Genomic DNA, 24109 nt, shown 5'->3' with positions numbered 1-24109 from the left:
ACCATATCTTACTCCTCCACCATCTTGATCCCACCCACCAAAAGGTACTTCTTTATTATATGGTATATAATATCTTTCTCAATACTAAAAGTGCACTCAACCATGCATAGCTAGTACTGTATATGTAAATTGCTTTCAAAATTCCATCCTTATTAATTTATTAATCTTGTAATTATTTATGAAAAATATCAAATTCTTTTTGCAAAGTCAGAGTACACACATTCTAGTAAGAGGAAACACCTAAATTTTATTTAAGAATGATTCAAGTAAAAAAAAAATGAAATGAGAAAATTAGTGTGCATTAACAGAACATTTTATTTTAGGATTAAATTAAGCCTTTAGCTACAAACACATAATGTGCATATGAAGAAAAATAACACAGAATTTGAGCTCAACTACTGTTCATATAATGACTGTCACCAAATATTTTTCTTACAATATAAAAATTCAGGAGCATAATTTTCAAGAATGTACTTTAATACAACAGCATTGCAAATTTTCAAGAATGGAGCAATCAGATGTGCATTTGACTTTTTACATGAAATCAGATTTGACTGTTCCATTTTGATATTAATAGCTTAAAAGTCTGCCACATGATTGATATGTTTGGGTAATTAAAATGGCATATGGTATGATAGCATTCAATAAATATAAATTTAGTATGTACAAAGTGTGGCTACTACCTTAAGTGACTGTGTTCAAACATAAATTTCTAAAATGTACTGCATGTATTACAATTGAATTTCTTCTAAGTATTTTTCTCTTTTGCATTTCATATTTTCAAGATCAGGATAAAGCTCACATCGTTAGGTACTATAATCAAATTAACATTGTGATATACAGTGTTTTGAAAGTGGCTTTCGTGGATTTCCTATTATGGCTCAGCAAGGCCCCAACATTGTCTGTGTGAAGATAAGGGTTCAGTCTCTGGCCTCGCTCAGTGGGTTAAGGATCCAACGTTGCCACAATCTGTGGTGTAGGTCACAGATACAGCTTGGATCTGGTGTTGCCCTGGCTGTACTATAGACAGCAACTGCAGCTCCAATTCGACACTTAGGCCAGGAATCTCCATGTGCTGTGGGTGCAGCCATTAAAAAAAGTAGCTTTTGTAAAACTGACTCAAAAATACTTTTATACATGGATATTTATTTTAAATGCTATTGAGTAGCTGAGGACTGCTACTTTAAGTTGTTTATAATATTGTTATTTAGATTTTTAAACTATTCTTTTAAAAAGCCAAAATAAAAATACGAACGCATAATGATCCAATCACACACCATAAGCTGAATTGTATATAGAATTATCATTACCATGGTATATCATTATTTTGTATATTTATTTCAATTGGATAGACCTAACAAGGTTTTTTACTTTATGGTTATATTTATGTTTCTTTTAATATAAATTGAGAAATGTGAAATTCAATATATGATGTCTTAAATGAAGTTTAGAACATACAATATAAAAAATTTTCTATATTCTGATTTTAGTAAATATTAGATCTATGACTAATGGCTTATTAGGTCTTAAATTATTGTCTTTTGATATCATAAATGAAATAGTAATTTATGGAATAACCACAAAAGCTAATCACACTGAAAAATATTCCCCTCTTTGCTGATAGTTGGAATGTCACAGCACTACCACTAAATTCTTTGACTTGACTAAGGCTGAGTCTCTGTAAGTAATCCAAAGTAGTACCTGAGTTCTCCAGGATAATAATCTTAAATTAAGCATATGAGCACATTTATCCTTCATGCTGATATTTAACAAAGTCAGTATAAAATTTAAAGTACATTTTTTAAAAAGGAATAGCTGAGGCAAAAAACTGACTCAATTTTTCATTCTGAAATAGTATATACTTATAAAAATATGAAATTTTACTGACTGTAAATAAAGTATTGCTTCTACACTATAGGACATAAGTGTTCAACCTTATCAAAATTTAGATAAGGACTTCCAAGGACTGTTTCTGTAGGCAGTACAGAGTTTATAGGAATAGTAATTGTGTTTAAATTGAGTAACCGTGATCATCAAAAAGTGCTTGGTTATGAACATGGTAGGTCCTCTGGAGGCTGGTTACTTTTGTTGTTTTAGGGGAAGATCAACTTTTTAAAGGATGGCCGAGCTAAATATGATTATGCTCAAAGAATAAAAAAATAAGCCGTCTTTCAAATTTTAAAGACAATCACATTTTTGTGTGTATAACACAAATTCACAGGCTTATTAAAGATGTCTACTTTTTAAATACAGGCATATTCAAGTAACAAAAATATATAGTGCTGACTGAATACTACTTTTAAGCTGTTAATCAGAAATTAAATAAAACATTGTATAAATAAAAGGAAATATATATTTATATCTGAGATATGATTTATTTCATGTATGCTTTTATTAGTTGAAAATTTACTTCATATAACAAAATAGTCATTTTAAATTACATACTCTTAAGGTAAAAAAAAAAGTTAGTATACAATTGAGATCAACATTAATAACAGCAGTTTTTGACAATATCAGTCCTTAAAGGGAGAGGTAAAAGAAAGATTTGGTTTCTATACAGTCAAATCAGACTGATTAAACTATAAAATTCATTATGTTCATGCGCTGCATATATTACACTGCTTTTTCTTTTAAGTTACTTTACTGAATTGAAACCTACATACAGTTTTTTAAATTAAGAAATCAATTCTTTGCTTTTATTTACTTGTGCTCATTCAATCTAAACTTACTATAAGTCAAATGGTAAAGGCAGCTGTAATGAAGACCTGAGGAAGATTTTGAAAGCATTCCTTCCTAAGAATAACAAAATTATTAGAGATAATCTCCTCTAATAATTGTTTTTTCTAAGACAGAAACATGATATTCAAATAATTAAAAACTAATAAACTATCTTGTGAGCTGATTCCAAACATTCTTCCCTTAAGAATAACTTTTTGCAATGAAGACTATTTTATCCCACTTTGAACTTTGGCTGGTTGAGGTAATTGTTGGGTACTACAACAAAGCTCAGTGGCAAAGTCTCCTGTCCTAGATGATCAGTGTCTGCAGTGGGAGTAGGAGAGAAACGGTGGTGTCCATGTTGAAGATTTGCTGACCTTGTTTTTTATACGCTTTCTCTTAATCTCAGAACTATTGGATAAAATTGTATGTCTTGGTGGGTTCAAATATATATTAAGCAATGACAAAAATCCCTGTGTGGTAGATACCTCTGTAACTAAAATTTAATAAAATATGTATATCATGGAAATTATTAGGTGTGACATATTTAAAGTTTATCCCTAAGATAACTTATAGTGCTAAATGGATGTAAGAAAAAAAATCCACAGGTTATATGGCTGTATGGGTGTTCCAATGAAGATGCTTAGTTATAACATTATAGTGACTTATTTTTGTAATTTCCTCTAGAGAATAAATGATTAATTACTTCTATACTAATTTCCAATAGTCTGAATATTCCCTGAAAAAAATGGCAAATTCTTAAGTTACAAATAAGTTTAATATAGTAATCATGTCTCTTTTTAAAGAAAAGATAGTTTACCTCAAAAGTACTGCTTAAAAATGAATTTCACTGTCTGAGGAGTTATTTCATGATCAATTCCAATACTAATTTATTTCCAAGTGAAATGTTTTATACTCTGAATATATACTTGTATTATTGTTTAGTATTTCCCTATTACTTATCTTTACTAAATATCTTTAAAAAATGCTAGTACATATATATTAGACTTTTTAAACTATAATTCTAGCTACAAATATTAACTATAGACTGCCTTTTAACTGTCTTGAGTTTAAAGAGATTCATTTTTAGCATACAGGTGATTAATTTGTTCACAATATGAAAACAACTGATCACAAGTCTTTAACCTTATAGGTAGCATAAAAGCAACTTTTAAAAAGTTAAAAGTCCATACCAAGTAGTATTTTTAAATGGGGGTATTATTATAGACAATAATTTAAAGTACTGTATTTTAAATAAAATATTATTTCCATCACTAAGCATTAAACATTAAGAACTTTAAGAATGAATTTAAGATATAAAGGAATTTTCATTTCTATGTCCTTAAAATCTAAAATGCTAAGTAATTTTCTCTATGACTTCTAGTAAAAAATAGCTTAATTTTAAAGTAATTCAATGTTTATACTTGGTCTCTGATAACACTAAAGTTAAAATATTGAAGTTTAAAACATGAATAATAGATTTACAAGTTAAAGATTGATAGAGTCCTAAAAATACTATTTGGGACATTATATTGTCATAATAATTGTGAAACAGCTATTTTTTTGTTAATAACTGAGAAACAATCCTTAACCTTTATGAAAGGATTTTCCTTATTCTAAAGTCTGGATTAGGCATTATAACATTAGACATGCAAAACACCTCGCATGCTGTAGGAAATCAAAAATCTGCAAATGATGATACATATTGTGCTGCAGAAAGCAGACCTTCCTAACAAAATATGGTTCACAGTATTGCTTAAGGTATGTGATTTTATTTTTCTTAAGAATTATTATTGGAGAGTTACCCAGTCTGTATGCTAATGTGGGAAAGTTGATTGGATCATTGAAAAAAATTAAAAATGAATCATGTATATTATCTTTTAGATCTTTGTTTTTCAAAAGACAAACCAAATATACACATAGTACTATTTCTTTGGGCCCAGATTACAAGTAGGTTTTAACTGTATGCTGACTTATGTAACACAAGCAATTACCCATTGTGAAATAAAAACAGCTATCAAAGCAGGATTTCAATTTCAGTCAGAAATTTAGTAAATTATGCCACAAGGAATGTTATTTGTACTTTTCTCTCAGATATTCTCTCAATGCAACAATGTGAAAGTTGGCAAATATCACTAACTTTAAAAATGTACAAATTCTTTATTAGAGATAAAAGTACATACTGATTTTGAGTTTTCTTTCCATAACTCAAAACAAAAGGAATGTATTCAAATTAGGTTATTTCTATAATTATTAAACTTTAGTCAGTGCACTAAGAAACAGGTAGCTGGTGATCTAATGCGTAAGTTGCTCTTTCCTTACTGTATTTTTCAGACCACTTGCGAGTTAACTCTAGATAAAGACTTGGTTTATGAGGCCGGTAATCCAGGTACACAGTATTTCTGGTTCTTTTGGGAATAGCTTTTTCAATCTGAGTTCCTTCATGCCATTCATTGAAAGAGGTGATGGAAATTACACTGGGGTGGGCCTGGAGTGCAGCATTCAGAGCAGTCTCATAATATTTTCCATTGATTCGGTTGCGAGTGTTCTGAGTGTTCCACGGGCGAATGCTGGTATCTATGTATCCTGGGCCCACACTTGGGATAAACATTAAGTTGAACTGATCACAAAAATACTTTAGTTTAGCCCAGTTCTCATATGATGAGCCATAAGTAAAGCCATTTGTGGCAAAATATGTGTAAATTCCATCGAAACCACCTCGAAGAATTTCGTATCTGTGTTTGTTTTCTACCAGAAGTGCAATAAACAATGCATCATAAGGAGAATTGCGAATGCTCTGAGACCCTGAGCTGGTTAATAGATTGGCCCATTTTTCAGGTGCTGTGATATAGGAATCATAGACATAAAACATGGGAAGAGCGTTGCCGTTCTTAGTCTTGTACCTATAAAAGGCTGGATGGTTTCCATACCTAGAATACAAACATATGTAAAAGCAAAAATGAATATTCCTAACTCACTTGCCATGGACAATAACTGTTTATGTATTGAAAATGAAGGTAATCAGTGAAATTTAAGCACACTGTTCACCTTCTTTGGGGAATTAGCTATGTAAATATAATCATTAAACATGCATTTTTAATTTTATACATTGGGAAATGAGATACTAGACACATTAAGACATTACCAAACAAGAAATTAATTATCTTATATCGAGGTTTAGAATTAATGACTAACACAATAAAAAGCCCATTTTCTACATGAAAATACTGCTTTTTCATATAAGTGATAAATGTCCCATTAGTGCTGACATGTTTCTTTGTAAGAGTATATCTGTCACAGACAATTATCAGTAAAACCGCAAACAAAATGAAACTGCATTAATGCTTTCCTTGTAATCACCCTAAATATACATGAAAATAGTAGATGTGGGTTCTCTGCTGTAAAAGCAGTTCACATTTTATACTCTGAACTTCCTTATAAAAAGACAACTCTATATTCATAAGATTTACAGAATAATATCAATTTAAAATGTCAAATGACAGAAATCATAACTAGTATGATAAACACATAAAACAGTAAAAACAGCACCCTTTAACTGTTCATATAGAAAGTGAATTATAACGAAATTAAGAAATATTCCCTAAAACGATTGTAATATTCATTAAAAAATTAGTTTAAATTAATTTTATTATGTCAGACTATCATTCAAATCTCTCAAATATAACTTATAGTTTTAATAATTATCATTGGATCATATAACAGTAATTATAGCACAAAAGAAACTCACTTGTCTATAATGTATTTGACATTTTTGTACATATTTTGATCATCTCGATTCTTATATGGTTCAATGTGAAAAGTGACCTAAAACAGAAAACATTGATAAGACAAAAAATTATCTATGATGTAAAAATAAAAATGAAAAGCACAGCCCTCATTTTTAATAAACTGATTTAATAACCTTCATTTTATATGAATACTTAGTGAACATTTAAGTGCCAGAGAATTTTAATCGTAATAACACTTAATAAAAGAGCTTTCTCTGTTAAATAATATCCTAAATACTTTATCTTTTTTAACTTCAGGTAATTCTTACAACTCTATTACTATTAGTATCTTCATTTTCTATATGAAGCAATGAAGTTAAGATAGGTTCAGTGACTTTTCACCCAGCCAACTGGAGGAATAAGATCAACCTAAATTCAAAGTATTGACCACTGTGCAATACTTCTTCCTGTATGTTAAATAGGGATATATTCTATATTAGACATATCTTTCTTTAAAAAAAGGTGAAACAAAATCATGATCTAGTAAAGCCTGGATTCTTTTTTCAGGTGGAAACATTAAGCTGATATTTAAATGAAACCAAAACAAATTCCTTTAAAGGACAAATTCTCCTACACCATTAAAACGGCATTTTATGAAATAATTTATATTCAATACGTACTACCATTCAAATAATTAAGATCAAAATTACTTAAAAATCTGAAACTGGTACTATAATGGATAATCTTCAGAATGCTTGTTATTGATGCAGTTTATATATCTCTACCATAATAGAAGAAAGCAGTAACCAAAAATATTTTTAAAACACTGTGCACAGAAAATTAAATTTTTAACTAAAAGGTTTACTTATGTATAAATCAAGAAAAACTATCATTAGCAAAATCATTTTGTATGTAATTTCTAACTAGTAGAGTAAATGGTCATTTAAGGGAAGTATCATGTGTACTAAGATCTGCAAAACAAATATGAGAATTTTCACTATTATTACTAACTTTACTGACTTACCATTAAGAATTAAAATCTTGGAGTTCCCATCGTGGCTCAGTGGTTAATGAAACTGACTAGGAACCATGAGGTTGCGGGTTCAATCCCTGGCCTTGCTCAGTGGGTTAAGGATCCGGCATTGCCATGAGCTGTGGTGTAGATCACAGACTCGACTCGGATCTCGTGTAGGGGTGGCTCTGGCATAGGCCTGCGTCTACAGCTCCAATTAGACCCCTAGCCTGGGAACCTCCATATGCTGTGGGCGTGGCCCTAGAAAAGACAAAAAAAAAAAAAAAAAAAAAAAGAATTAAAATCTTTATGGCAACCTAATAAACTTACTGATAGTTTTAGAGTTTGTTTTCTATGAAGCATGTATGGAATTAGAGATTTCTATGCTACTGCAATATAAAATGCCTTTGTTTTCAACTCCCCCATTAAAGTGAAATGTATTTTACATTAATCAGTGCTACTAGTTTTCACAGAATTAATTTTAACGTCAGCATTTAGTGAAACCTTTAATAAAATGAGATTTCAGAATATTGTACAAAGAAAATTCTCATTACTAATAAAGTAAGGTCAATTTCATTTCTGCAGTATATTTTAAGTATTGGCTGGACAGTTAGGTTTTACAGTAGCTCTGCTGTTTGCTTTTTAACTCAATTGAAGGAAAACTGACAAGGGTATAGGTATTATCATACTCTTACATATTGCCACCTTGGGTAATTTCCCTTTAGATGCAACTGAAGTTTCTTCTTTTCAATAATTTTCCATTTTATATATAAAGCGCATCATATATAAGCCAATATCCTATGTTAAATTTTCTTTTAAAGTTGCAAACTATAAATGGCATCCTTCTTTCTATAACGTACAGATCAATGTATTTATAAGAGTTCAAAAAGCCATTACTGATGTATAACATTTAAAATTTTCCCTCATATTCCTAACTTTTCTAAATTTAATTTTTATCTTATATTGAAGTATAGTTGATGAAAATGTTGTGCTATTTTCAAGTGTACAGCAAAGCAATTCAGTTATATATATACATACTATCCATCCTTTTTCAGATTATTTTCCCATGTAAGTTATTACAAAATACTAAGTAGATTTCTCTGTTATACAAGAGGGCCTTGTTGTTTATCTATTTTATATATAGTAGTATATGTATGTTAATCCCCAAATCCTAATCTACCCCCCCCAATTCACACTTTGGTAACCGTAAATTTGTTTTTAAAGTCCGGCAGTTTCTGTTTTGTAAAAAAGTTCATTTGTGTCACTTTTTAAGATTCCACATGTGATATCATATCTTTGTCTTTCTCTGACTTACTTCACTGGTATAATAACTTCTATGTCCATCCATGTTGCTGCAAATAGCATTATTTCATTCTTTTTTATGGCTGAGTAATATTCCACTGCACATGTGTACTACATCTTCTTTAACCATTCTTTTGTTGATGGACATTTAGGTTGCTTCCATGTCTTGGCTATTGTGAATAGTGCTGCAATGATCACAGGAGTGCACGTACCTTTTCAATTTATGATTTTCTCTAGATATATGCCCAGGAGCAGGACTGCTGGATCATATGGTGGTTCTATATTTAGTGTTCTGAGGAACCTCCATACTGTTCTCCATAGAGGTTACACCAACTTACATTCCCACCAACAGAGTAGGAGGGTTCCCTTTTCTCCACACCTTTCCAGCATTTGTTATTTGTAGACATTAATGATGGCCATTCTGACCTGTGTGAGGTGGTACCTCACTGTTAGTTTTGATTTGCATTTCTCTAATAATTAGTGACACTGAGCATCTTTTCATGTGCTTCTTGGCCATCTGTATGTCTTCTTTGGGGAAATGTATATTTAGATCTTTCTGCCCATTTTTTGATTTTTTTTTTTTTTGATACAAAGGTGTATAAGATGTTTGTATATTTTGGAGATTGATCCCTTGTCAGTCACTTCATTTACAAAGTTTTTCTCCCATTCTGTAGGTTATTTCATTTTGGATATGGTTTCCTTTGCTGTGAAAAAATTTCAGCTTTAGGTCCCATCTGTTTATTTTTGTTTTCACTTTCATTACTCTAGGAGGTAGAACAAAAAAGATAGTGCTGCGAATTATATCAGTGTTCTGCCTATGCTTTCCTTTAGGAGTTTTATGGTATCTAGTCTTACATGTAACTCTTTATCCATTGAGTTTATGCTTGTATGTGGTCTAAGAGAATGTTCTAATTTCATTCCTTTTCATGTATCTGTCCTATTTGCCCACCACAACTTATTGAAGAGACTGTGTTTCATTGTATATTCCTATCACTGTTAGATATGGTCAATTAATTTCTGTGCTTTCTGTGTCCCACTGAGGAATGTTTTGTGTTTCCATACAAATTTTAAAATTTGTTCTAGTTCTGTGAAAAATGCCATTGGTAATTAGATAGGGATTGTTCTGAATCTGTAGATTGCCTTGGATAGTACAGTCATTTTGACAATACTGATTCTTCCAATCCAAGAGCATGGTATATCTTTCCATCTGTTTGAGTAATCTTCAATTTCCTTCATCAGTGACTTACAGTTGTCAGGGTATAGGTCTTTCACCTCCTTATGTAGGTTTATTCTTAGGTATTTTATCTTTTTGATGTGATGGTAGATGGGACTGTTTTCTTAATATCTCTTTCTGATCTTTCATTGTTATGTATAGAAATGCAAGAGATTTCTGTATATTAATTTCATATCCTGCCACTTTACCAAATACAGTGATGAGCTCCTGAAGCCTTCTGGTAGCATCTTTAGGATTTTCTATGTAGAGTATCACGTCATTTGCGAACAGTGAGAATTTTACTTTTTCTTTTCCAGTCTGGATTCCTTTATTTCTTTTTCTTCTCTGATTGCCATGGTTAGGGCTTTCAAAACTATGTTGAATAAGAGTAGTGAGAGTGAACATCCTTGTCTTCTTCTTAGAGGAAATGCATTGCTTTTCACTATTGTGTGTGAGGTTAGCAGTGGGTTTGTCATATACAAGTTTTATTATGTTCAGGAATGTTCCCTCTATGCTTACTTTTTGACGGGTTTTTATCAGAAATGAGTATTGAATTTTGTCAAAAGCTGTTTCTACATCTATTGAGATGATCACATGGTTTTTATTATTCAGTGTGTTAATGTGGTATATCCAACTGATCAATTTGAGGATACTACAAATTCTTTACATACCTGGGATAAATCCCACTTGATCATGGTGTATGATCCTTTTAAATATATTGTTGGATTTAGTTTGCCAGTGTTTTGTTGAAGACTTTTGAATCTATGTTCACCAGTGATGTTGGCCTATAATTTTATTTTTTTTGTGGTATCTTTGTCCAGATTTGGTATCAAGGGTGTTGATGACCTTATAGAATGAGCTTGGAAGTGTTCCTTCCTCTGCAATTTTCTGGAAGAGGGTCAGAAGGATATAATTCTACTCTAAACATTTGATAGAATTCACCTATGAACTCATCTGGTTCTGGATTTTTGTTGGAAGTTTTTTAAATCACACTTTCAACTTCAGTACTTGTCACTAGTCTATTCATATTTTCCATTTCTTCCTTGGTCAGTCTTGAAAGATTGTAACTTTCTAAAACCCAAAAGTAAGTCTGGCCTAGGCGCTTATGGGATCCCTGCTTTGCCCTGGGTCCCAGTGTATGTGAACCTTGTGTGCTCCCTCTAAGAGTGGAGCTCCTGCACTTAAGCTCTGCTGGTCTTCCATGCCAAATGCTCTGTGGGCTCCTCCTTCCGATGCCAGACCCTCAGGCTAAGTAGTTCTCATTCCTGTGGAGGAATCTCTGAGACACAATTTTTCTTCAGTTTGTGAATCAACTGCTCAGTAGCTATGGGATTTGACTATATCATGACAGCATCTCTTCTATCTCCTTGTGGCTTCTTCTTTGCCTTTAGATGTAGACTATCTTTTTTTGTATGTTCCAGTCTTTGCTGTTGATGGTTGTTCAGCAGTTAGTTGTGATTTTGGTGTTTTCATGAGAAGAGGTATACACATCCTTCTATTCTGCCATCTTAACTCCTCTATTTCTAACTACTTAAATGAAGTAGTATTTTTTAGATTTAATTAATGATGTGAGAGTCACCATTTCACCATTCTATTTGGAAAAATTAGGACAATACTACAAGGACTTTAAAAATTATAGAATAATATATATATCATCAAATGTTTGCATTATCTTTATATGGGGATGTAAGAGTAATAGATATTTCCTCATTTCATGCTTCTAATTTTGACCATAAACCCAAAGTGAACTTTCTAAAGTGAAAAATCTGATAATCCTGGAGAGTGCTATCAGTGACATGATGGCATAAAACTGTTCCTATTTATCACTTTTTAAGTCAACAAGTTAGACATTTGTACATGAGCAAAAGTGCCTTCATGGTGTTTTAAGAACCAGTATCTTACTCCAAGGAACCCAGGAGTTGCCTCACTTGCTACAGAGCTGGTAAGAGAGAATCAAACCTCTGAGATGGGGAACTGGAGGAGCCAGCCAAACTGCCCAGGCCTCTTTTGTCACTGCCAGGCAAAAACTGGGTCAGTGAAGACCCAGGAAGGCATTCATATATGACAAAGAAGACTTGCAGAAGTGTAGTCCTCCAAAGAGAGACCAAAAAAAATCCAAGTTTGGTCTGAAACTTTCCTGGCACCATGTTCTGCACAAGGAAAAGCAGAAAGGGTAAAAGGAAAGCAGTAAGTGAATGCCCAGGTATCCCAGTTGGATGGGAGTGGCTGGAGAAACCCATTCTCTTCACTGACACTTGTAATACTAAGTTGGGAGCTTTATAACTGCGGGCTGGCGGCTTAGAAGGATATTAGGAAAGATGCAGGTGGGAACTTCAATTTGTTGTAAGGGATTATTCTTAGCAGAAGTCCACCTAGGAGCCATTGGGATCATCCTACTGGATCTGCAGGCAATCCCAATGCGCCTAATGTTAAACTCATACTTCCCCCACTCTATGTTGGCTTTTTGTGTGGGCTCCCAGGTACCAGTGCAAGAGAAAGCGCCAGCAGATTTGAGAGAATGCTCAGAAACCCAAATTTGAGCTAAAGCAACCTTTTGGAAAACAAAAGACAGGTTTCCCATAGCCAGAGTAGTGAACTGTAAGCACCACCAAGGACATAAAAGGTTAAAAAATTCACCTAAAAGAGGAAGCAAGAAGACTGGAGAGTGTACAAATTCACAAAAACGGAGAAAATACTCAGAGATGTAGCAACAATATGGAATATAACATACCACATGCTGAAGGCAACAAGAGGAAGGTATCTACTACTTCAAATGCAAAAACAACAATGCATATCTAAAAGGAATATGAAAAAATCAAGGAACCATGGCATCAAATAAAAATTATATATTTCTAGCAATCAAACTCAAAGCATAAATTAGTGCATTCTACCTGATAAATAATTAAAAATGCTATGAAGAAACTCAACAGGTTAGGAAAAAACTTAGACAATTTAATAAAATCAGGAAAAAATATATGAAAAAAATGATTATTAAAGAGAAAGAAATGATAAAAAGACCCAAACAAAAATTCTGGAGCTGGATAGCATACAACAGACAGAATCTGTAGCAGGGCAGAGGATATGAAGAAAGAATAATTGATCTGGAGCACAGAAATTTTGTACTACAAAAAAGAGGAAACTTAAATAGAGAAAGAATGATGAGTGCTTATGTGATCTATGGATATCCATCAAAGAAACAAATAGCAGGATAGTATGGGTTTCATATAGAGAAGGGGGTAAGCAAGGAGTTAAAGAAATAATAGCTGAGAACTTCCAAAATATGAGGAAAAGATTATGGACATACGAGTCTACAAAAGCTAATAGATCATTTTATTATCTCAATGCAAAGATATTCTCTAAGACATTAAAAGCAGGCAGGGGAGAAAAACAGAACTTACAAAGGACACCATTACACTATCAGCAGATTTCTCTGCAGAAACTCTACAGGCCAGGGAACAGTAGATTGACATACTTGAATAGTTGAAAAATAAAAAGGGCCAGTCAAGAATATTTATCTAGCAAAGTTATCCTTTAGATATGAAGGAGAAGTAAGGACTTTCCCAGACAAACAATATCTGAGAGTTCACCCCCACCAGACCTGCCTTGGAAGAAGTGCTGAAAGGAGTTCTTCAAGCTGGAATGAAAGCATACGAAATTACAGGATACACTGGTGAAAATGAGAAATAGACATAGAAAAGTATAACTCTAGTTGGATACTTAGCACACCATCCTACTATATAGAATAAAGATTAAATGAAAAAGTAAGAAAAATAAGATAGCTACTATAAGTTGTTAATAAATGTACAATAAGAAAAAGGTAAGAGTACCCACTGTGGCTCAGTGGTAATGAAACTGACTAATATGCATGAGGACACTGGTTTGATCCTGGCCCCACTCAGAGTGTTAAGGACCTGGCGTTGTCACAAACTCCAGTGTAGGTCACAGATGTGGCTCAGATCTGGCATTGCAGTGGCTGTGGTAGAGGCCAGCAGCTGCAGCTCCAATTCAACCCCTAACCTGGGAACTTTGATATGCTACAGGTGTGGTCCTAAAAAGAAAGAGGTAAATTGTTTCAATATACAAAAGGGAGGAACAAAATGGTGGAGATGTTAGGGAGTTAAAATAAGTTTCTATCAACTTAAAATGGACTTCCTATAAGATATTTTTTGTAACCCTCTTGATAACCACAAAGCAAAAATTTGGGGCAGGTAGACAAAAGACAAAGGGGAAAAAGAACATACATCCATGGAAAATAACCAACTTATGAGTGTAGGCAGAAATAGAAAAAGAAATGATGGAAATACAAAAGCAGATTGCAATTAATAAGATTACATGTTAATTATTACTTGATGTAAATACATCATCAGTTCAAAAAGCACATAGTGATTCGATGAGTTAAAAAAACAAGACCAAACTGTATGGTGTTATCAAGAGAGCCAGTTGAGCTTTAAGGACATATACATTCTCAAAGTGAAGGGATGGAAAAGGTAGAAGTTGCAGTGAAATATAAAAGTCTGAATGTAAATTATAAAAGGGCTGAAAAATTAAATGAGTAGAAGATGCTGATTTTTATGGAAATGTTTCTATGTGCTATGTCAATGATGCTGTATTTTAAAATTATTTTTTGTTTTTCTTGTCATTCTCCTCCATATCAACAGATGTAGAGAAAAGGAAAACCTTGTGTACTGTTGGGAATGTAAATTGGTACAGCCACTACAGAAAACTGGAGGGAGGTATTCAAAAAGTTAAAAACTGAACTATTATATGATCAGGCAATTCCTCTATTGGGTATTTATTTGACAAAAACACTAACCCAAAAAAGATATATGCACCCTAATGGCCACTGCAGCATCGCTTTTTTTTTTTTTTTTAATGGTTGTAGCCACAGCACATGGAAGTTCCCAGGGCAAGGAACGAATCTGAGCCATAGCCATGACCTATGCCACAGCTGTGGCAACACCAGATCCTTTAGTGCACTATGCCAGGCTGGTGATTGAACCTTTACTTCCGCATCAATCCATGCAGCTGCAGTTGGATTCTTAACCCAGTAACCCCAGTGGGAACTCCTATAGCATTGTTTACATAGCTAAGATATCAAAACAACTGAATGTTGATCAGTGTATGAATGGATTTTTTTAAAGTGGTATATATATGTGTGTGTGGTATATATATGTATATGTATATGCTGAAAACCTATTGAAGGAAGGGAGAAGTAATCACTGAAAAATTCCATAACCTGAAAATTTATTTATTTTATTTACTTAACTTTTTAGAGCCGCTCCTGCAGCATATGGAAGTTCCTGGGCTAGGGGTCAAATCAGAGCTGCAGCTGAGGTCTGTGCCACATTTGTAGGATATCTACTTATACATGAAAAAGATAAAGCAACAAAAAACCCAAGCTCATAAACAGATACAGAGAACAGACTGGTGTTTGCCAGAGGCTGGGGGTAGAATGTGGGCAAAGGTATTCAAAACATATAAATTTCCAGTTATAAAATAGGTATGTCATGGAACTGTAATGTACTGCCTAACGGCTATAATGCATGATTACTGTACTGCACATTTGAAAATCCTTGAGAGAGTAGATCTTAAAGTTTCATCACACTAAAAAAAATTGGAACTATATATGGTGATGGATGTTAACTAGACTGACTGTGGTGATCATTTCAAACATCAAATCTTTACCATGGACACATGAAACAATGTTGTGTATCAATTGTAACTTAATGTTAAAGAAGTATAAAGACTATTTCAAATGAAAATGTAATATACACAATCCTATGGAACACTACAAAAGCTCTGAGAGTGAAAAATGCACATGCACATATTAAGAAATGAGAAAGATCACAAATAAACAACTTAACCTTGTATCTCTATCTAGAAAGCTAGGAACTAGAAAAACAATGAACTAAGCCCAAAGTAAGAAGAAGGAAGGGAATAAAGATCCTAGCAGATATAAATGAAATAGAGACCAGAAAAGATCAAGAAGAAGGTAGTTTTTCAGAAAGAAAAAAAAAAAATGGACAAGCCTCAAGGATAACTAAGAAAATGAGAAAATTGAGATAAAGTCAGAAATGGAGTAAGTTACAACTGACAATATGGAAATACATGTGATGGTAAAAGACTACCATAATCATTTATAAGCCAAAAAATTAGATAATCGAAAAGAAGTGGATAATTTCCTAGACTCATTTAACACTCCAAGAATGAACCAGGAAATGGAAAGTATGGACACCAGTAACATTTAAGGAGACTGAATCAGTAATCAAAGGCCTCTCAACTGTGAAAAACCCAAGACCAGATGGCCTCACTGGTGAATTCTACCAAACATTTCAAGGAGAATTTATGCCAATCTTTTTCATTTTTCTAAAAAATTGGAAAGGAGGGAACACCTCCAAACTCATTCTATAAGGCTGACATTATACTGATACCAAAGCCAGAAAAGAACCCTACAAGAATAGAAAACTATAGACCAATATCCCTTTGAACACAGATGTAAAAATTCTCAACAAAATATACTAGCAAATAAAATTCAAGAATTTCATTAAAATGATTATGTATACTATAACTAAGTTTGATTTATTCCTGAGATTCAAGGATTGGTCAAAATATGCAAATCAATAAATGGGACATTAACAGAAAGATTAAAAGTACATCATCTCAATAAATGCAGAAAGAGCATCTGACAAAATTTAACATTCTTTCATGATAAAAATCTCTTAACAGATTGTGTATACCTAATAATACTGGATGCAACATATACTAAACCCCCATCTAATATTATACTCAGTGAAAAGTGAAAGCAAATTTTTCTTTAAGATAAGGAACATAAGGGGTGCTCGCTTTTGCTACTCTTATTCAACACCATACTGGCAGTGTCCTAGCTAGAGCAATCAAACCAGACAAAAAATAAAAGGGATCCAAATAGGAAAGGAAGGAGAAAATCTATCACTATTTGCAGATGATATCTTATATATTAAAAATCCCAAAGACTCAATGAAACCATTGAATTTAGTAAAATTGCAGGACATAAAATCAGTACACAGAAATCACCTGCATTTATATTATACTAACAATGAAACATCTGGAAAAAAAAAAAACCACTATCCTATTCATTATACATTCAAAAACAATAAAATACTAGGAATAAATTTTTTTTTATTTTATTTTCCCACTGTACAGCAAGGGGGTCAGGTTATCCTTAGATGTATACATTGCAGTTACAGTTTTTTCCCCCACCATTTCTTCTGTTGCAACATGAGTATCTAGACATAGTTCTCAATGCTATTCAGCGGGATCTCCTTGTAAATCTATTCTAGGTTGTGTCTGATAAGCCCAAGCTCCCGATCCCTCCCACTCCCTCCCCCTCCCATCAGGCAACCACAAGTCTCTTCTCCAAGTCCATGATTTTCTCTTCTGAGGAGATGTTCATTTGTGCTGGATATTAGATTCCAGTTATAAGTGATATCATATGGTATTTGTCTTTGTCTTTCTGGCTCATTTCACTCAGTATGAGATTCTCTAGTTCCATCCATGTTGCTGCAAATGGCATTATGTCATCCTTTTTTATGGCTGAGTAGTATTCCATTGTGTATATATACCACTTCTTCCGAATCCAATCATCTATCGATGGACATTTGGGTTGTTTCCATGTCTTGGCTATTGTGAATAGTGCTGCAATGAACATGCGGGTGCATGTGTCTCTTTTAAGTAGAGCTTTGTCTGGATAGATGCCCAAGAGTGGGATTGCAGGGTCATATGGAAGTTCTATGTATAGATTTCTAAGGTATCTCCAAACTGTTCTCCATAGTGGCTGTACCAGTTTACATTCCCACCAGCAGTGCAGGAGGGTTCCCTTTTCTCCACAGCCCCTCCAGCACTTGTTATTTGTGGATTTATTAGTGATGGCCATTCTGACTGGTGTGAGGTGGTATCTCATGGTAGTTTTGATTTGCATTTCTCTTATAATCAGCGATGTTGAGCATTTTTTCATGTGTTTGCTGGCCATCTGTGTATCTTCTTTGGAGAAATGTCTATTCAGGTCTTTTGCCCATTTTTCCATTGATTGATTGGTTTTTTTGCTGTTGAGTTGTATAAGTTGCTTATATATTCTAGAGATTAAGCCCTTGTCAGTTGCATCATTTGAAACTATTTTCTCCCATTCTGTAAGTTGTCTTTTTGTTTTCTTTTGGGTTTCCTTTGCTGTGCAAAAGCTTTTCAGTTTGATGAGGTCCCATGGGTTTATTTTTGCTCTAATTTCGATTGCTTTGGGAGACTGACCTGAGAAAATATTCATGATGTTGATGTCAGAGAGTGTTTTGCCTATGTTTTCTTCTAGGAGTTTGATGGTGTCCTGTCGTATATTTAAGTCTTTCAGCCATTTGGAGTTTATTTTTGTGCATGGTGTGAGGGTGTGTTCTAGTTTCATTGCTTTGCATGCAGCTGTCCAGGTTTCCCAGCAATGCTTGCTGAATAGACTTTCCTTTTCCCATTTTATGTTCTTGCCTCCCTTGTCAAAGATTAATTGACCACAGGTGTCAGGGTTAATTTCCGGATTCTCTATTCTGTTCCATTGGTCTGTCTGTCTGTTTTGATACCAGTACCACACTGTTTTGATGACTGTGGCTTTGTAGTATTTCTTGAAGTTTGGGAGAGTTCTGCCTCCTGCTTGGTTTTTGTTTCTCAGGATTGCTTTGGCGATTCTGGGTCTTTTGTGGTTCCATATAAATGTTTGGATTGTTTGTTCTAGTTCTGTGAAAAATGTCATGGGTAATTTGATAGGGATTGCATTGAATCTGTAGATTGCTTTGGGTAGGATGGCCATTTTCACAATATTGATTTTTCCAATCCAGGAACATGGAATATCTTTCCATTTCTTTACATCTTCTTTGATTTCTTTGATTAAGGTTTTATAGTTCTCGGCATATAGGTTCTTTACCTCTTTGGTCAGGTGTATTCCGAGGTATTTGATTTTGTGAGGTACAATTTTAAAAGGTATCGTATTTTTGTATTCCTTTTCTAATGTTTCATTGCTGGTATACAGAAATGCAACTGACTTCTGAATGTTAATCTTATATCCTGCCACTTTGCTGAATTTATTAATCAGTTCAAGGAGTTTTGGGGTTGAGTCCTTAGGGTTTTCTAGGTATAGAATCATGTCATCTGCATACAGTGACAGTTTGATCTCTTCTCTTCCTATATGGATGCCTTTGATTTCTTTTGTTTGTCTAATTGCTGTGGCTAAGACTTCCAAAACGATGTTGAAGAGCAGTGGTGAGAGTGGGCATCCCTGTCTTGTTCCAGATTTGAGTGAGAAGGCTTTCAGTTTTTCCCCATTGAGGATTATATTTGCTGTGGGTTTCTCATAAATGGCTTTGATTCTATTCAGGAATGTTCCCTCTATACCCACTTTGGCGAGGGTCTTGATCATGAATGGATGTTGAACTTTGTCAAATGCTTTTTCTGCGTCTATTGAGATGATCATATGATTTTTGACCTTTTTTTTGTTAATGTGGTGTATGATGCTGATTGATTTGCGTATGTTGAACCATCCTTGTGAACCTGGGATGAACCCAACCTGGTCATGGTGTATAATTTTTTTGATATGTTGTTGGATTCGGTTGGCTAAGATTTTGTTGAGAATTTTTGCATCTATATTCATCAAAGATATTGGGCGATAGTTTTCTTTTTTGGTGGTATCTCTGCCTGGTTTTGGAATGAGGGTGATGGTGGCCTCATAGAATGTCTTTGGGAGTATTCCTTCTTCTTCAACCTACTAGGAATAAATTTAACCAAGAAATGAAGGACCTATACAATGAAAACTACAAGACTTTGCTGAAGGAAATCAAAGAAGCCACAATAAAATAGAAAAGACATGTCATGTTCATGGATTGGAAGAGTTAATACTGTTATAACATCACTACTGCCCAAAGCCAATTATAGATTCAACACAATTCCTATCAAAATACAAGGGCATTTTTTTTTTTCTCAAAAATAATAAAAATCCTCAAACTTATATGGAACTACAGAAGATTCTGAATAGTCAAAGTAATCTTGAGAAAAAAGAACAAAGCTATAGAATTCTAAACAGTTGGTACTGGCATAAAACCAGACCCATAGATCAAAACAACAGACTAGAGAGCCCAGAAATAAATATATATATATATATAGACAGCAAATTACTCTATGACAAAGGATCAAACAATATACAATAATAAATGCCAGACTTTTCAATAAATGGTGTTGGGAGAATTGGATAACCACATGCAGGAAAATAAAATTGGACCCCTATCTAGCACCACTCACGAAAATTGCCTTGAAATGGATTAAAGACTTAAACCTGCAAAACTCCTAGAAGAAAACATAAGCAGTTGCATGGCATTGGCCTTGTCAATGGTATTTTGCATACGACATCAAAAGCACATATGACAAAATAAAAAAACCACTAAGTGGGACCACATCAAACTCTAAAGCTTCTGCACTGCTAAAGTAATTACAAAATGAAAGACAGGAGTTCCCATCGTGGCGCAGTGGTTAACGAATCCGACTAGGAACCATGAGGTAGTGGGTTCAGTCCCTGCCCTTGCTCAGTGGGTTAACGATCCGGCGTTGCCATGAGCTGTGGTGTAGGTTGCAGACTCGGCTCGGATCCCGTGTTGCTGTGGCTCTGGCGTAGGCCGGTGGCTATGGCTCCGATTCGACCCCTAACCTGGGAACCTCCATATGCCGCAGGGGCGGCCCAAGAAATAGCAAAAAAAAAAAAGACAAAAAAAACAAAAAAAAAAAAACAAAAAACAAAATGAAAGACAACTACAGAACGGTAGAAAATATCTGCAAACCATGTGTTAGATAAGGTTAATACCCAAAATTTATAAAAATTTATTGCAACATAAATGTATCAAATCAATGCTATATACCTTAAACTTACACAATTTTACGTCAATTACACCTCAAAAGAAAAAAAATGAAAATCTGATCATGCTTTTCTCCTTCTCAAACTCCTCCATTCTTTCTTTCACTCTTGCATACTCTCCATCCTGCAGTACAATTAGAATGAGATAGATCTTCCTACTCCTGTGTAGTGTCATTATACTCTTCCTGCAATCAGTTGTATTTGTTTCTGACCACCAGTGGATTGCAAGGTCTCAGAGACATCCTGTCCTTCTCAGTACTACGAGCACTTCCAATGGTACCTGCTAATTAACAGGCCCTGAGAACGCATGCATACATGAATGAATGAATGATTCCATGCAAGAGAAAATAGTCAAATTAAACTCTAGGTCTGCCATTTATATACCACATTTAGGTAAGATTCACTAAGTTTTCACCATACATTCAGATTGTTAATTTAAGAATAATAAAGGAAAAAAGAGGTCAGAGATGGTAAAATATTTTTCAAATGGAGCTGAAAAATCACTTAGAAAAATCCACAGACATACTACATGTTAGTTTCACCTGGTCAAAAATCTGTATAAGCCTGAGAAGCAGATATAATGATGACTAGAGCAATAAGCCAAATAAACGATGATGACAAAACAATAGTATGAGAAATGTGATTTATACATAAAGAAAAAAATTTGCCCTTTTAAAACAGCATACTAAATTCATTAAAAAGCAGGAATACCACCAGTGGCTGAGTTAGTTCTTTCCCTATAATCCTGAGCAAAGAAAAAGAATCATTCTATTGGCCTGATTTTCTTTTATCTAACTGGATGCTTTAATTCAGTCAGGTATGGTATGTTGATGCTGTATGACAACCCACAATCTGAGTAGCTTTCAAAGACAAACATTTGTTTATTGCACATAGGTTTATGGACTAGCTATGATAGCTCTACTCCGTATTGTGGACCAAGTTCAATTCCGCTTCATATGTCTGTCATTCTGAGTCCTAAGCAGAAGGAGCACCTCGGGCACATTGTCATAGAAGAGGAACACGTCCATGGAAGCACATATAATTCTTCTGCTCAGAAAAGATATAGATTGTTTTCTTTTCTTTCTTCCCCTTTTTTGGCCATACTTGTGGAAGTTTCTGGGCCAGGGATTGAATCCAAGCTGCAGCTGTGACCTATGCCATAGGTGCAGTAACATGGGATCTTTAACCCACTGTGCCACTAGATGAACTACTAGATGATGTTTTCTTACATCTTATTAGGCAAAGCAAGTCAGCTCTACCCTGACTAAACATCCAAAATCAAGTTCTGATTTTTACAGTCACTACAAAACCAGCTTACTCAGTGATAGTTAATCATTGAGTTCTGATTTTTATCCAGCTCTGATTTTTGTAGTCTCTACAAAACCAGACTACTCAATGACTGTTAAAAGGGCTACAAGTGCTTGCTCTAGTGAATATGCAAACCAGCATATAAAGAGCAGATATCTAAATCGCTTTGAAAAATCATGATTTACATTTTAGTTTTATTCAATTACTCTTCCAAGAAAACAAATCAGTATACATGTGCTAAAGACAATATAAAACAAGTAAAGTGTCAAACATTTTTGTTATCTTGTTTGTGACTTAAACACTCACCTAAGTGACTTTTAATTGAAGTTTTAAATCAAAATTACAATTACAACATATTTAGTGATGAATGTTATTTAAACATTATGTAATCAAAACTAATGAGCTATAACAAAAGCTTAACTGTGAGAAAAAATAATTTCCTAAAAACTCTATTCCTAAGCAAAAAAAGAATGAAATAAAGAAAAAAAAAAAATTCAGCTCAAAAAATAGGAAGATTAAAACAAACCCAAGTAAAAGAATGTGAAACACATTAATCAAAGGTGGAGGAGAATCATTATTATCAGAATAAATCATAATCATTAGAATATTTTAACAATAGAATCGATAAATTGAAGGGCTGTTTTTTGGGGAAAGGGGCTAAGTAAATTTGTACTAACCAAATTAGAAGGAAAAAGGGCTTTGAAGATTAGCAAGCCAAAAATAGTTGTTAATATTGGACTCACTTATTTTAATTTTAATTTTCATATGTGGCCAGTTATGTACCTTATAGGCCCTAATTTATCAGCATAGCACTCACAATATTATTCATTTATTTGTATCATACTGCCTTAGAAGTTTCAATATTCTAATAAATTATTAATAATTATTGTTTTCCTTATCCTAATCAATAACTGTTTTCCTTATATTAAGAAGTAAAGGTAAGTTTTCCATTTTTTACAAAAACAACTTACTACACATCATCTAATTATAAAAAATGTTCATGCTGAACATCAACACAACAGAGATCACACAAAAATCCATTAAATAAAACCATCTTATGGTTTCATCCTATCATTCTATGAAGGCATCAGATAAGCCAAGAAGATGAAGTAACATTTGTTTATTTATTTATTTTGATCTTTTTGCCTTTTCTAGGGCCGCTCCCGCAGCATATGGAGGTTCCCAGGTTAGGGGTCTAATTAGAGTCGTAGCTGCAGGCCTGCATGAGAGCCACAGCAATGCGGGATCCGAGCTGGGTCTGTGACCCACACCACAGCTCACGGCAACACCAGATCCTTAACCCACTGAACAAGGCCAGGGATAGACCCCGCAACCTCATGGTTCCTACTTGGATTCGTTAACCACTAAGCCACAAGGGGAACTCCGAAGATGAAGTAACTTATGTAAGATTCCAGAGCTACTCAGCTTGAATAAGAATTTCAGTCTCTTAGTTCCCAGTCTATTATTTTTTTAATAACTCTATAGAGTTCATTCCCAGACACGAGGCCAAGAAATTGTTCTAAAAATTTTGGAAAATATTACCCTGTCAGTTCCAAATTCTCATCATGATATATGCAATCCGAAGCCCGGAGAGATCAAGTATGTTGGCGACTAGACCTTTGCCGCATTTTCCTTCTACACAGAAGCTTTAAACAGGCGAAAAATCAAGCTATCTTTTTGCATCAGAACATTTCACTTTTCTTTAAAAACCTCCTGAAAGCACTAAAATTGCCAGATCTACTGAGTTGTGAAGGCTACTCACCTCCTATCTCCCATGGTTATGGTAGGGTCTAGACAGAAGAGTGGACTTTGGCCTTGTTTTGTGGAAAATAAATCATATTTATCCAGTCTGAGACTTGAGACCAGAACCCGCAGATCTGTCTACTTGCAGATTTCAAATCCTGGTAAGAGCTCAA

The 24109-nt window shown here is 34.0% G+C and overlaps 1 protein-coding gene and 1 long non-coding RNA gene across 6 annotated transcripts in view; both read right to left on the bottom strand.

Annotated features, from left to right (window-relative positions):
• Positions 1-295: 295 nt before the first annotated feature.
• MANEA (mannosidase endo-alpha) overlaps positions 296-24109 on the bottom strand; it is a 60393-nt gene continuing 36579 nt past the window's right edge. For all 5 annotated transcript variants that reach the window (XM_084960437.1, XM_001927384.5, XM_084960448.1 and 2 more), the window contains 2 exons: positions 6467-6543; positions 296-5648 (listed from right to left, as the gene is read on the bottom strand). In XM_084960437.1, the coding sequence (XP_084816563.1) occupies positions 4991-5648; positions 6467-6543 (735 nt within the window). In that variant the 3' untranslated portion in view covers positions 296-4990. The remainder of the gene's footprint in view (positions 5649-6466; positions 6544-24109) is intronic.
• Positions 10765-22792, bottom strand: LOC146406122 (uncharacterized). Its single transcript, XR_014806053.1, has 2 exons — positions 19750-22792; positions 10765-17113 (listed from the first exon to the last, which is right to left on the bottom strand). It is a non-coding gene; the product is annotated as an uncharacterized LOC146406122 (long non-coding RNA).

The sequence above is a fragment of the Sus scrofa genome, chromosome 1 (genome assembly GCF_054392235.1).
Source record: "Sus scrofa isolate SSC_HxYL_T2T_F1_AM1 chromosome 1, Sscrofa_HxYL_maternal_Yorkshire_Landrace_v2.0, whole genome shotgun sequence".
Lineage (NCBI taxonomy): Eukaryota > Metazoa > Chordata > Mammalia > Artiodactyla > Suidae > Sus > Sus scrofa.
Note: the sequence above shows the minus strand (reverse complement) of the source record. Positions and strands in the feature narration are given on the sequence as shown.